Source organism: Carassius gibelio, chromosome B6, assembly GCF_023724105.1.
Source record: "Carassius gibelio isolate Cgi1373 ecotype wild population from Czech Republic chromosome B6, carGib1.2-hapl.c, whole genome shotgun sequence".
In the NCBI taxonomy this organism is placed as follows: domain Eukaryota; kingdom Metazoa; phylum Chordata; class Actinopteri; order Cypriniformes; family Cyprinidae; genus Carassius; species Carassius gibelio.
This window is the reverse complement of record NC_068401.1, coordinates 12,959,551-12,975,596: the sequence shown is the minus strand read 5'-3', so window position 1 is coordinate 12,975,596 and position 16,046 is coordinate 12,959,551. Positions and strand designations below refer to the sequence as shown.

At 35.8% G+C, this 16,046-nt stretch overlaps 1 protein-coding gene across 4 annotated transcripts in view; it reads right to left on the bottom strand.

Annotated features, from left to right (window-relative positions):
- The window catches only part of dnajc6 (DnaJ (Hsp40) homolog, subfamily C, member 6), a 30,027-nt gene extending 14,371 nt beyond the window's left edge, over positions 1-15,656 (bottom strand). For 2 of the 4 annotated variants that reach the window (XM_052559795.1, XM_052559797.1), the window contains exons 1-4: positions 11,147-11,517; positions 5,011-5,161; positions 1,461-1,510; positions 1,127-1,275 (exon numbers count right to left, since the gene is read on the bottom strand). In XM_052559795.1, coding sequence (XP_052415755.1) covers positions 1,127-1,275; positions 1,461-1,510; positions 5,011-5,161; positions 11,147-11,339 — 543 coding nt within the window. In that variant the 5' untranslated portion in view covers positions 11,340-11,517. Of the gene's footprint in view, positions 1-1,126; positions 1,276-1,460; positions 1,511-5,010; positions 5,162-11,146; positions 11,521-15,253 lie in introns of those variants that run through there. The other 2 variants (XM_052559798.1, XM_052559796.1) reach the window with 2 other exon arrangements.
- Positions 15,657-16,046: the final 390 nt, after the last annotated feature.

Sequence of the window (16,046 nt, the reverse complement as noted above, 5' to 3'; positions counted from 1 at the left end):
CACCATGTATCAAATATATTATATTTAAGCCAAACCGTCAATGTAAATAATATATCAACGTTGCTCCACTTTTGTCATTGAAATGAGAATATAATCATGGGATCCCAAAATGAACTATGATGTCCTTTATAAGTACAGCAGCAAATAAGCCATGAAATTGCTGGAAATAATTGAGTCATGCAGTTAATATTTTAAAGAAAGAAGGAAAGATGAGTCATCATAGCCACCAGTATCATATTTGGAAAGAAATTAACAACATAGAACAAGTATCCCATACGACACCAGTGTTTCCCAAAGCTTTCTGTACAGCAGAGCTCCCTCAATAAGGCTAGAAATGTGTTCCTTTTCAACCCATACCCATACTTAGTATCACTTAGCAACATATCATTAAAGCAGCCAAGATTTACTTTAAAAATAACATCAATCAATTCTGTGGGTGAAAAACAGACTTATCATTTGGATTCCATTTTTTTAATGAGACATCTGGGAACTGATGTATAAACATTTTATATGACTGATTTAAACTGGGTCACAATTTAAGCAATAAAATTTGTCCCCTTTTTTTTTTTACATTTCCCATGACATTTTACAGAGGGATCGTGTTTTTGATGACAACAAAGATATCTTGGCCCATTGTGCTTCCACTTGGAATTCTGCTCTAAATCGTGTTCTGAGCTTTAATGAAAATATTTTCCGATCAAATAAAATCAGTCTGTGATGGAATGGGATGAGGAAAATATTTATTCTTTTTTGCCTGGACATTGACAAAGATACTTGTAGTTTAGCAAGCAATTATGAAGAAACTTTCTCTGACAAAGTCCTAAAGGCAAATAATTTTTTTTCCAGATGGGACGTTTAACAAATGTAAACTGATTTTCAGTCTTTGCATGTTGCAATTTAATTATATATGAAATTTTCCCCATGACCACATATACCATCATTTTGTACAAATTTGAATAAGAACTTATGACGTTTAGGCAACAAAGATGAGACTGAAATCCTTTTAAGCACTTTAACGTGAACACAAGCTCTTACTACTGAACCCACTGGCATTGTGATTTGCAAAGTGACATGAAATGTGAAAATGAAAGCATGTAAGTCAGGAAATGCAGGGGATTGTGCTCACTCTGTTGGAGAACTTGGCCCCCCGATAGTTCCTCTGTGACAGGTTGAAAACTGTGTAATGGTCGGCATGCCGTGAGTCCAGAAAGGAACGGATATCCTCGGTGTGGTTCCTGTAGCCCATCTCCACCGCCTCAGCAGGATATGACATCACTGACAGAATGAAAGGACAATTAGGAGACAGTTATAATACTTCTTTCCAGTAGGTCTAGTTTGGCCAATACAAACAGATGAAACACAAACAACAATTATAGCATCTGATATCTTTAATGAAATGCATTTAAACTGGAATAACAGGATGAGAGGGTGTAAATACCACAGAATTATTCATTACTCACCAATAATACGTGAGGTGATGTATGCAATGTCCAACTCTCCTTTTGTATACCTACATTACACATAAGAGCACATATAAACTCAGATTTGACAGCACAACATATATTCATATCCATTTTGGAGGTGTAATGTTTCATTCAGTTATTTTGATATTCCTAAAAATGTTAAAACTATAGTTTATCATTACGGTAAAGTTACAACCCATATTACTTAAAAAGTTTAATTAAAATGTATTCAATTGTATCTTATACCTATACAACTGTAACTATTATTCAAAAGTTCAAAGTTAAATATATTTTATTTAGCAAAGGACACAATAAATTGTTCAAACGTGACACTAAAGACATTTATTTTGTTACAAATATTTCTTTTTCAAATGAATGCTGCTCTTATGAACGTTCTGCTCATCTAAGAATTCTGAAGAAAAAAAAGAATCATGGTTTCCACAAAAGCACAATAATATTTTATAATGTATTAAAATTGAAACTGTTATTTACTTTTTCAAAACCTGCCCCCAAACTTTAGGATGGAAGTGTTTTAAGTCATGAGTTTAACAGTAATTGTAGACATTCTGGACAGCATTACACAGCACCCAACTCACCTGTGTAATCTGCTCTAATGAGTTAATGTAAACAGGCTATTCTAAGCCTATGTGCAAGAGGTGAAAGAAATACACTACTAGTTTACAGTGTGTGTGTTTGGGCATTGGTCTGTTTGTGAGTATGGATGTCATTCACCTTTAACATAGGGGTAGAAAATAGCAGCTTGTTTAGTCATTAATCAATGAATCAGTTTAATCAGTGTATTAGTGTGTGTATAAGAAAGGCACACAGATTTGGAAAGAGAGTTCATTTCATCATGCTTCATGTAAATAATTTACTTTAATTTAGCAGGGTTATTATGCTGTATGCATGTCCCAAACATGTTTTAGTGGAAATCTGTACTGTAGGGGGTAAAATGCAACTTTACATAAGAGCTTGAAGCCATGTCTACCCCTCAGTAGCCGCATTTCCACTGTCGGGCCAAAAGCGGGCATGCTAGTGCGTGCCAGGGCCAGTCGCGTTTCCACTGTCACTTCCAGGGCTTAATCGGCTTCCTCTGGGCCAAAGGCCAGGGTTTTTTGGCCTGACGAAAACCTTGGGCCAAAGCGGGCCAGCTGAGGCTAAAGGAGTGGTTATAAGGCGGAGTTTCTCCGCGTCTGGAGAGTGTCAGCACCGCGGATAATTTCAGAAAGCTAACAGCTATAACACCAGCATTAAAAACTTTTAAAATAAGTTGAGCTCAAATCTCACTTTCAGTCAGCAGCAAGTGTTTGAAATAACTTGATCCGATGTGAATTATAATCACCATAAAAGGCAGAAATATTTATAAGCGATGCAAAAGACTATGCACGCTAAACATTAATTTTACCATAGTAAACATAGTAAATGAGACTACTTGAAGAAATCAGACGTCAGCTTCTTATTCTCTATCACAATCATGTATTTATTTAGTAAAATTTTTTATCTGTCATAAGTCTCGTCTCGAGAGTTTACCTCGGCATAAATAAAACTTTGTTGGTGTTGGTATGATGTTTCCAAGAGGCCTGTAAAGGGTGGGTTTTAGTGAAGCACAGTGGAGCTTCTGGCCCGACGGTGGAAACGCAGCGCTATTTTGGCCTTGGTGCTACAGGTTCGACTCTATTAGCTCCGCCCAGTCTGTTTAAAGTACTTGCTTGCACTGGCCCGACACTGGAAATGCAGCTATTGTTGCATGTTTTCCTTTCAGGTGAGTTGTAAATGCGCATGAATAGTTCAGGATCTCTGGAAGCTGAGCTATCCCCTGTATCACCAGAGAATCCTCTGGATAACTGCACACCAGCTGGGTCACAAAACTCACAACCGTGACAAAGAGTGAACAGCGGTTCCCTGCTGTACAACTTTCCATCACAGGTCTGTTTGTAGTCATGAAGGTATAGTGCCATTAACATTAAGATAACAGTTGTGTCCTTAATAACGCACTATACACTATGTGCACTATGCGTTGTGTACTGCTGAGTTTGGAACAGTTTACTAGCATACTACTCTTAGTATTTGTGTCTTACTATCTTTCTATGGCAGGAATAGTAGTAGTATGCTAATATGTGATTCTGAATTCATCATACTGTATGAATTATATAAGGTTATTTAATTATCCAACATTAAAGTCTGATAGGACCCTCCAGTATGCAACTAAAAGCTGAAACACTTTTATTGCATTAAGTGTTCAATATTCCACACTTAATATTTTTGCTTCTTCTCAAGTCTCTTTTAACTAAACTTCTTGCTCTATTAAAGGATCATGTTTCTTTCTTGGAACATAAAATATACAGAACATAAAATACATTTTGAGAAATGTCTCAACATTCTTCAAAATATCTTCTTTTCTGTTCTGCAAAGAAATAAAAGCCATACAGATTTTTGAACAACATTAAGGTAATAAATGATGGAAAAATTTACATGTTTGGGTGAACTAACCTGTTAAATTCATTATTTAGCTGAAGGATTATGCCATAGAGATTATTGAGTTTTTTAACAGACAAATATCAATTATAAAATATTTTAAAATATATAAATATTACGTTAAAATATTAACATTTATTTTAAAATATAATGTCCCTATTCTTAGCTTTTTAAAATTATTTTAATTATTTTACATTAATTATTTTAAATTAATAATAATAAATAATTATTAATAATAAATAATTAATAATAATTAATTTAAAATGTGAAAAAAGAAAGAAAAATTTAGAAGGTATGTCCAAACTATTGACTGATATTGGTCATTGTACACATTGGCCAATATACATGCATGAAGAATAACCTCACAAGAATAACCTCACATACAAAAGTAAATAATTTTGTAACACTCTCAGAAAAAAAAAAAAAAACACAGTCCAAACTATTACTGGGGTGGTCTCCATTTAAAAAATACTAATGTATATAGTTTAGTTACCAATTCATAATTTTAAAGTACTAATATTTACCTTTTAAGGTACTAATATACGATTTAAGAGTACATAAGGTGCAATGATGTACCTTTTAGCTTTGGTATTTGAGGGTACTGACCCAGTGACACCTTTGTATATTCTTTCCTAAGACTGAAGATGACTTGTTGTAACAAACCAACACAATTTCTGTTTGACTGGCCATTTCCTCAATACTTACACATACATACATACACTAAACACACACACACACACACCTAAAAAGAGTCATTACATTGAGGAGTCCTGTTATATTAATAGTAACAATCATTACACAAAACTAGGTCACCAGGAACTCTGTTGAAAGAACTCGACACTGTTTTCTCTGAAGTCTTACACATGAACACAAGTGCAAACATGCACAAAACAAACACACAGATTTGTTTTTCTATCATGGTGGGGAATTTTCACAGACTTCTATTTTTCTATTTTTATACTGAGCAACATTATTTGCTATTTTTAACAAGCTGTTTTCTACATCAGGGCAATGGGGCTCCATCTGTGACATTTAATGGACACAAAACCATGAATAAGCTATGAGGACTTACGTGGCCACTTGGTTCAAAACCTTGGTCGAGGTGTCTTTGATGGTGTCTTTCAGGTTGTCCTTGATGTTGCTGAAGAACTTTCCAGCACCTCCTTTAACCATATCCAGAAGTCCCCCTCCAATGTTTCCATCCATGTCTGGAGACGGAGCACCTTCAAATGATCAGAATTTCATATCTTACAACACACATGCAGACTGGACACCACAAACACACGTCTTACATGTCATGACTAGTGAAAGACTGGAATATCCAAAAACCACCAAAAAATAAAAAAACTTTTTTAACTAATCTGATATTACAAAAGTCTGGGGTTGGTAGTCTCTTATTCTCTCCAAGTCACCATTTATTTGATCAAAAATACAAAAAAATACATCTTCAATGTCACATGATCCTTCAGAAATCATTCTGATATACTTAGTTGGTGCTCGATAAACATTTCTTATAATTATCAACGTTAAAGCGATTGGAAATGGTCAAGTGTAAACTCAGTTTAACACTAGTCAAGACCACACATTGCACATACATGTGCAAATGCTTATACAATAAATAGCATGCAGACTAAATATTGCAACATGCATATCAAGCATTTTTAACACAGGTGTCTGATGCTAATCACAGAGCAAACTCAAGGTCAAAGCATGTGCTTTTTGTGTTTATCTGAAGGTTTAGCTTTCCTTGTAAATTCAGTTACTATATACTCAAAGCTTGTCCACAGCTTGGACAGCTGTTTTAAACTAAGCAAGTTTCACTAAAGCATGCTCATACTTTAAATAGGCTAGTCAATAACAAATGCTACTGTATGTATAGATGTCACATGTGCATTACATGATGGTACGAAGCTGTGTGTAAGAATAAGAGCCAATAAAATAGATACGAGCAAATGGAGAAAACATTGAGCACCTGGCATGTTTATGAGCGTGTGTCAGTCTAGCACATTAAACCACGCCCATATTCAAAAAATCTGACTTAGGCACCTCCCACTCAGCTGCAGTTTAAACACAAGCATCAGTGAAGTCAAATGTTCACTGGGGTTCAGGGTGTATGCAATAACTACGTACAGAGTACTGCAGAAATTATGCATTTCTGTAAGCCATATCCCAGAAATAGAATGACGAGCATTCCCATGGCCAAAACAAGCCATCTGTGGATGAGGGTTTAAAGTGAGGACTGATGGGATGTTGTTCTGCTTCAGTTCACAGGCGATGAGTGAAAGGAGAATTTTAGAATAACATGATAGTCATTTATGACAATTAATTCTACAAGAACAACAGCTTGTTCCACTTGCCATGCATCATTACACCATTTCTTCCCAGTTTGATTGACAGTACGTTTTGGTTTTTAATCCAATCAAGTGTTTACATGTCATCTTGATCAGATTAAAAAAAGATATACATCATCCTTCTGATCCAATGGAAATTGAATTCTGATCGAGCTCACTCGGATCGCTTAAGGTGTTTACATGAATGTTTTCAGTCTGACTGAGCCATCAATCTGATTAATAACAGATTTTGTTGCATGTAAACACAATAAATGTGTGTTCATAATTACACTCTTGCCAATTATTCTAATGCAAATTTCAAGGAAATTTTTTTAATTCAAAATTTTGTTGTCGGAAGCTTAAGTTTAGCTTCTTATGGCAAAATTTAGGCTTCAAAATTTATAAAAGTTCAGTTGTTCAGGTGTAAAGATTACTATGATAAACAAAATATGTAAGAAGGAATTATAAACTTCTACTGGTCACAGAGCTTATTTTCTGCAATAAAAATTTCATTAGGTTTTTGGTTTTGGGTATAGGTTTTAGGACAGTGCGTGGAGCGTCGTGGAATGTGGATGTATGGCCGATGTATACTTTGGGCATAAGGACGCCTCACATAATCTAGAAATCAGGGCCCGTATTCATAAAGATTCTAAGAATCCTTTTAGAAAACTCTTAATTTAGCTTAAAAACTTTTATGTAGGAGTCTTAGCTTAAGAGTTATTCAGGACCGATCTGAGAGCAACTCTGAGTAAGGAAAAGACAAAAACTTTCATCTTAGTGAGGAGGCGGGGTTGACCCCGTTGCTATGTATGACACAATCTTTTGAAGACTGTGATTGGTTGGTAGTCCAAGCATTTTGAATTTACATGTGTCATTTTTCCTATTTGACAGTTCTCTCTCTCTCTCTCTCTCTCTCTGTCTCTCGTACATACACACACACACACACACACACACATACACACACCCTGCTTGTGCGCACCAAGCCTGCTATATTCATAAATGCAGTTTTTTGAGCCAGCAAAGTGTGAATGTCCAGTGGAAACGAAATGAACTGCGTAACAATAAGATGTTCTGAAAGTGCTGTAATTGTTTGTGTGATCACTCTGCTTACAGAAGGTTGTGACAGACCCAAATCATCACTATGGCATTGTTGCATTTTCCCAGTTGCCAAATATTGTAATGTAGTGATTACTTTAATTTTCTGGCGCTATGGGATTTCTGCCCTGTGTCGGAGATGTTAGCACGTCTCGAATAAGATCAGTCACAAACATGATCCCTGCACGATCTAATCTATAGCGTCTTATTAACTCACTGTCATCCATTGTCTGCAGCACATTTCTTCTGCCTCTTCGTCTTTCTGCCATTTTCTTCTCTGCTAAAGAAACTCTTAAGCCTCTTAAAAGTCATCGTCTGTGCTCCTAACAAGTTTGACCTTAAGACCTCTTTTAAGGGTTAAGATGCTTTCTGAATTACTTTTTTCTTTACTAGGATTTTTTCTTTAATTTTAAGAGTAAATGCCCACATTTCTAGGAATTTTCTTAGAATTTTGTCACTAGGAGCTACTTTTTGCATTAAGATTCTTTATGAATACGGGCCCAGGACTGTGTTGTATGTAAGCTACAATACATAGTGCAAAAATTGCCCCATTGCAAAAACAAAACTGCACGATCAAACATTTAGGTGAGATAATTGTTTATTTTTGAAAAATGTCTAAAAGAATGCCTAACTACACCTCTCAAAAAAAGTCACTTAAGAGTCACTTAAGAGCCACTTAATTTCCCCCGTTTTCAAAAATGAAATTCAGGCCCTGATTGAATGTCTGTTAAAATCCTGACTGGAGTATCACCATAAATAATTATTCTACACATTAAGAAGATGGCTTCAAAGAGATCAGCTCTAAAAATCCTGATCGGAGCAACCTTAGATGAGTCACTCGCTTGCTTTGTTATTGAATAAATCAGTGATTTTGAACTAATTAACTGAAAGAATGAATCACCTACTGCTGTAATGATACAACCTGTGGAAAGAGTCCACTGATCAAATGAAATGAAAGTGATCTCGATTCAAACCACCAGCGAGATCTTAGATTACATGGCGATGATTCTGATCTGTTTATTAAGACTTTGACGTGTATGTTTACACTGGTGAAATCATATACCATTACTCATATACCATTACATTGATGTGCTTAGAAAATCTTTAAACTGCTGCTGTTTGGTTCTCAACACTGATGTCTATGTTAGCGATAAACAGAAAATGGATAGAAAAATCTATATTTAGGTCTTTACTGCTCTCCTGTGCTGCATTTCAGCGTAACCAAACATGAAGGCAAACTGGGGAAAGGTAATCACATGCAGATTATAATAGGTAAAAATAATTTATTGATGATACATTTTTTTCCTCAATTAAACCACAGAGAAGAACTTCCAAAAAAGAGACGCACAAAAAGAGTCAGCACTTTTCTGCCTTCAAATTGTTGTATCTAGAAGAACAGAATGGCCTGGCACTGCTTTAACAATGGGCCCAGCCAGAGTGTGGGCTTCCTGTCAGACTTGCCATGAAGGTACAGAGGAGCTCTATTCTGAGTGAGCAAATATGCAGGAGTGCAGTCGACTTCAAAGTCCAAGGCTACCCTTTCACAGAGCCCAGAGTCTCTGAACTCCTACCAATGTCCCTTTAATCGCACAAAGAGCCCAAGAGCGCTTGTATGTGTGTGTCAGAGAGAGGGGGCCGCCCTGAGCACAAAGATCAGATCAGTGCATTTGTAATATAAAAGAATTGGTTCCTAACACATTTCCTCTTTTATTCGCTATCGCTACCACAATCCTCCTTTCTTTTGTCCTTTTAATTCAGCAGCATTGAGTCACAGAGAGGCTATTTGACGTGCAGCCCCCGGTGTGTGTTTGTGTGTGTAATTGTGTGCTTCTGTGTCTTGTTACAAGACCCGACTGCCTTTTCAATTATAGATCACCTACAGGCTCAAACAAAGCTACTGTCCTTTCAAGCAGCAATTTTAAAACATTCAAAATTCTCGCATGAAATTCAAAGGGAATAATTATGGAACTAAATGAACAGAAGTTTGAATAAGCGCGTAATAAGCGTAGTATTTTCTCTAAAAACAGTGAATATTAGATTCACACTCTAAATTCACTATGACTAGACTGCATGCTGAAAACATGGCCACTGCAATGAATTTCTCAAAACAAATCCCACAACACAAAGCTGGACCTGCCTCATGATGTAAACCTACTGTTATAGTACACTGTGTCAGAACATTGAATAAAGACAGAAGAAGCTATTGGTTAACTACACCATTGTTTTGTTTTTAAAGACAAGTTTAGCATAATTGTAAAATACTTAATGGTGAAACATTGCTGAAATGGATTTCATCATGGAAAGACTAGAAAAATGGTAACATAAAAATGGTATTAACTGGCTGTTTTTAAACCAAAAATAGTATTTAATATTGGTAAATCAACCTAAATACAAGAATTATTACCAATGAAACTATTTTATGGGTCATATCAGGTAGAAATAGCTCTTTATGGCGGGTTTTTACACTGTATCGCCTTATAATCAATAACATTTGTTTAGATTTAATTTACAAAGTTATGTGTTCTTCATTCATGTTATTAGTCATATTCTGAGACATAGATGTCATTCATTATGATTTAATCATTATCTAGCATGATTTGTTTGGCTTGTAGCATCTGTATGTTATTATTACATGGTCATCATGTTTAAATAAGTTTAAAATAATATTGCAATGTGTAATTTTTTTGTGCTTTTTAATAGGTAAAAAAACATCTAAATGAACTGGTTATATTTAGTTTCCTGAATCAACCTAATACAGTACATTTAGACCAACAAAACACAATACTTTTTAATAGGTTTCACAGCTCTCATTTTTTAGTATAAAATTTAACAAAACCAATTATAGTATAGTCTATAAAGGCTAAGTTTTCTTTCTCACAAACACATGCAAAAACCCCAGACTGAAGCAGACATCAGCTGGGACTAAAACACCTGACACTAGCTCTTCCTCGTGTCTCAGTCCTGATGGCCACCTTTCAACCCAGATCACTGCAGTAAAACAGCAGCAACCAGTATAATACAGACATCAAACTCTTTTTTTAGCCATTGCTATCCTACTCAATAAACAGCTCGCTAGAAACCCAACGAAATGCACGTCCAAAGAATGCTGAGCAATCCCTTGATGGTCTTGCATAGCACATCAATGTTTGAGTCAATATCATATGTCATTTATACACATATATGTAACCCTGGACCACAAAACCAGTCATAAGTAGAACAGGTATATCTGTAGCCATAGCTAACAATATATTGTATGGGTCAAAATGATAGGTTTTTCTTTTATGCCAATAATCATTAGGATATTAAGTAAAGACCCACGTTCCATTAAGTTATTTTGTACATTTCCTACTGTAAATATATCAAAACTGAAAAAATATATTAGTATATATGCATCGCTAACATCCTAACAAACCATGCATCAATGGGAGTCTTAATTATTCAGCTTTCGGATTACGTATAAATCTTGAAATTCAATCAAATTGACAGGTTTTTCTTTTTTTGGTCACATATCTGGTTCACAATACTCGAATTCCAATAGCTCATCTATCAACTAACAATCAAAGTAGTTAGTGGCTCTTCCGATACGCGAGCTCTGTGACTTTGATCAGTTGTCATGACACAGCACACGAACACACATGCTTCCGGCGGATATCGCCAACTAATATTTAATCCACCACCTTGGATTCTTAAGGGAAAGCAGCATGCCTTAAAAACACAGAACAGCTTGTTTGATGCATGTCAGACGAAGGAGCGGCACCCGGTCGATCGACACGGGTTTCATACCTGAGCTGTCCATGGTGCTGTAGTCGTCCTGCCGCGCGGGGCCTGTTTTAACGCTGCCGAGGGTCCCTGCCGTCAAACCGCCGCCTCCTCCGCTTCGTCCCCCGGTGCAGAAGTCTCCACTGCTATCGACCAGCTGCAAAGATTCGTAGCCATCGTAACTGCTCTTTTTCTTGTAGCCACCTAGCAGGCTCATGAGCACAATTGGGAATCACATAGACGTACGACAACGACGATTTCAAGAGACTAGGGGAATGCACATGTTCTGTGGGACAGCTCGGAGGGAGGGAATAATGTCCCGCTACATACGGCCGCTAGCTGCAGGAGAAAAGAGGGCGGTGTGTCATCAAGCGCCGCATTTACTACGCTGCACACACACAGAGCCAGCAGCCAATCAGTGCAGCCAGTTAACATCCCACTCTGCACCCTCTGTCCACATCCTGTGCCTGCTCTGTATCTCATTATTTCAATTAGACAAATGTGTAATAAATCTATAACCTACCTAAATGATCATATTAACAAACGTTATTACAACGGCCATCGTGACACAGGCAAATAGATAATAATTACAAGAAAAGGAAGTTTATATTTAGCATTGCTACATTATTTTCTCAACAATTAGGCACATTTACAGTTGCCATTATTTTAATTTGAAAGTAAAAGTTGTATAGTATGAGGTTAATTAATATAAAATTTGTTAAATATTACTATAATAGAGTAATATGAAGCATTTAGAATATAATTATACACAAACTAACAAAAACTGTTCCAGTACATTAATTAATATTTGGGAGGGAAATGTGCATAACTGTCATGAATAAAAATAAATAAATAATAATACAAATTTAATTAAAAAACCTTTATATAAATTGAATTCCTTTTTCTTTAATAATCTAAAACAGCCCAAATCTGCACTGAATCTACACATGCATGCAGACTGTTAATAAATCACCCCTTTCTTGTTTTTTTTTTTTTTTAAATAACTATTTTGGCCAATTTTAAGTCATTTCTAAACACTAAGACTTGATAATACAGGCATGCACATTTAGCATGTAAAAGGTAAAAATCCCTCTTCCCAAGTGTACTTTTATGGCTGTTTAGTTCTGTGCACTGCAGTGCTAAATAAATGTTGTTGTTTTTGCATGGGCTTTCTGTACTGAGCAGTTGCACACAAACTACGCTATTTATGGCCTTTTAGTCTATAGGTTACCCTGATATAGTGTTTATTGCTTTGCCAGTGGAAGTCAGGCAATCCAAGACTTCCTCTCTGGTAGGATGATTTATCTCTAATTGAGCAACTTGATGCTTCCCTTCATGCAGCCCCCTTGCTTGGCATCCACTGTGGCTACATGCTTTCTCATAAGAGAGCTGAAGTCCGGGCAACCCTTTGAGAAAAGTGAGACTGAGAACACAGCATGTAGGAAGTGTCACCAAGAGAAAGGCTTTGGTTGCTGTCTGCCATTAATTACCAACTTACTGCTAACTCCAATTCATTCTTTTACTTTTACTGTTATTAAAAAAAAATCAGTAAAAGTTACCTGGGGTCAGCTGGAGGACACTTTTTTAGTTGTAATACAAACTTAAAAAAATGACAAAAAAAAAATAAGATCATGTTGCTTTAATCCCATGTAACTGTTTGAAGGTCAAGAGAATGTTAATATTGTTATTTCAGGAGGCTATATAAAATGAAAATCATCAGCTGAGATAATGGTAAGCATATGCACATTAGCCCCACCAACAGCCAGAATAGTAATCATTGTATCTCAGGCAATACACAAGTTTTGTTCAACAGTTTTTTATTATTATTAAAAAGCTTGCTTCTGCCTCAGGGTAAAAAAAAATGCACCTATTTTATTCCCAGGACTGAGTTTGCATCTCACCATTTGGATTTTTTTCTGACTTTTCCTTGCAATTCAGATTTTTTATTTTTTTGAATTGTGATAGAATTAGAATTGTGAGATATACTGTAAACTCAGAATTGTGGAATATAAACTGAATTGTGAGATGTAAACTCAGAATTCAGAGAAAAAAATCTAAATTGTGCGATGTAAACTAGTAATTTCAAGAACAAAAAAAAAACTGAATGCTGAGTTTATATCGCACAAATAAAAAAATAAGGTCATATTACCAATTTTTTTTTTTTTTTTTTTTTTATCTCTTGGCAGAAACAGACTTTGACAGAAAACCATTAGGCTTGTCGGAGTTAATCTTACACTCACACAAGGTTGTTTTTTTAACACATCTTGTGATCTTTTTCAAGGCCCGTAACTTGTAAATGTCTGATAATCTGTCACCTAATGTTGCAAGGGTCTTTAAAAAGAAAACTCACTCTATACCCTAGAGGCAGATATAGTACCTTAATACAAAACTTGACTGATGGAAATTATTTTCTCTTTTTATTTTAATATTTTTAAAAGACAAATTTTATGAAACCATTAACAGAAGCTAACATGCCTCACGCACTGTAGGTGATTCAGGTGACACTCAGACCACAAAGTATCTTGGTTAATATGTTGGCTAAATGTGACGTGGACTTGGATTCATGGCTGGGTTTGGATTAATTTTTAACATAATTAAAGCTTCAATTGTAGTAACTTGCTTAAAAGGAAGTTACTACGGTTGTATTAACCCTTTAGGAACCCTTATCGTTTAAACAGATAGTTCTTTGCAGATGGTAAAAAATAGAATATGCTTAAAACATAATAGGTAAAAATTGATAGCCTGAATGCACTGTAAGTCGCTTTGGATAAAAGTGTCTGCTAAATGCATAAATGTAATTTAATTTAATTTAATTTAATTTTAGTTAATTTAATTTAAAACTCACATTGGATAAATTCAGCTAATTAATATGTGACATCATCAGTCATGAGAAACTTTCTAATGTAAAGCAGAAACTGTGAGGACATGTGATATTGCATCCATGGCAACAGAGGCAGGGAGGGCACCCTTCTGCACAGCTCCATTACAGTGCAAAGGATTTCCCTTAACCTTTTAAACCATCATAAACTGACCTTGAGCGTATTATAGTTTACACATTAAAAACAATCAAACAATATAACACCTTCCTTGTCACTGATCAAATTTCTGTGATTGTTTTGCTATTAAACATAGAGAAGATGGATCAGATGAGATCACATAATTTTGTGCCATTTACTACCATTTTCCAGAATGAATGAAGAGTGGATTTAATCATTGCTTATCAGTGGATCAAGCTAACAGTAATCATGTATGGAATAAAACAAACTAGCAACTTTAGGTAAGTTATCAGATTTTTTTTTCTCATTTGCCCTGAATGTGTTTATATATATATTATTACCCTGCTGGAAATATTGTGTTTTATCTGGTTTTCTCTGGTCTAAGATGATCATTAGCATCTTGGAAATGCTAGCTAGCCAGCTACATACAAAAATATAACATTAATAAATGAATAAATTGAATAAATAATAAATACATAGGTAACAAATACAAAAAATAATAACACATAAGAGATCATAACAGCTTTTTCTGGACGATGGTAACGTTAGCTGGTCAAACAGCTAAATGACCGGCTTGCACCTGCTAATATGCCAATCTTAGACCATCTAAAAACTATCTACCATGTTCCAATTCATCTACAATCTTAAAACTTGATTTTCCAGTACGGTCTCATCTTCTGTCGAAATCTCGGTTCATCTGAATAAATAATAATAGTAAGCGATGATGATTAGTAAGCCATCACCTACTATGCGTCAGTCTTGAAACGCGTCCGATCAAGATCAGCTGACCTGCTTTGCTTGTCGTGACTCGAGCTCGGGTTATTGCTTCTTAAAACAGGTCTATCGTCATATAAAAATTCTCAAACGCGATATAAAGCTGCAGCGATGACGACATGATGAAGACCATCTAAATAAAACAACTATGTCTCCATATAAAGCGTAATACTTGTTTAGCAATGCAGGGAAAGATAAAATCCAACCTCGGGATTGATTATGACATCACAACAGCCACGACGGTTTATATATTAATAACAGTTCACTACGTAACATAGAAGATGTCTCATTCATTGCTGCATGACTACAGCTACTAAAAATACATAGATTCAGTGGTTTATAAACAGTGTTTTCCTCCTACCTTTCGATGCACTGTCTCTCATTCTCCGAGGCCCCCCAGATGATGTCAGAAACGCTGACCTTTCATTTGTCATCCGCTGGCTGTCAAAGGTCAGATTGGCGCGTGTCCCAGCGAATCGTGCTTCGTCTCGATCAAATTCTTTCAGCAGTGACGAAGAGCTACTTCAGCATCATCGAATCAACACCTTTCGACTGTCACTTTGATCCAGATTAACAAACATACATACCTGTTTTTTTTTAAACAATTTTAATTATTCTAACTGTACAAAATATGCACTTTTTTAATTGGAGTCAAATATCGCTGATTTGTTCTAGTTTTATTTTAAGCGACAGACTTGACTATTTTTATTTATTATTTTTTTCCATGGGAAGGATGATGATATTTTAGCTGTGTGTCATATTGTAGACTTCCGTGATCCGCGCACAGACTACAGACGCAGATGGTCTGTGCCATAGACATAATAATAAAGCGCTACTATGGCTGAGACTGAGCTCCTGAATATTAATTAGATGATGGTGACGTTGAGCGGCAAACGTCCTGAAACGTCCAAATGGGAGAGTGTATTATTTTACATTATTAATATCCATGAGGCAAGCCTTCGCCATAGTAGAATTTTTACACGTTATTACACATATACGCCCAGCCCCCAGCCAGAGCATCCCACCCCTAGAGGACAACCTTCCTAAAAGCTGGGCAGATGCCACGTAAGACGTTTTTACCGGCAGAAAGATAACAATAATAATAAATAATCATTACATATATTTTGGCTGTACATATATATAGGGCCTAGTTG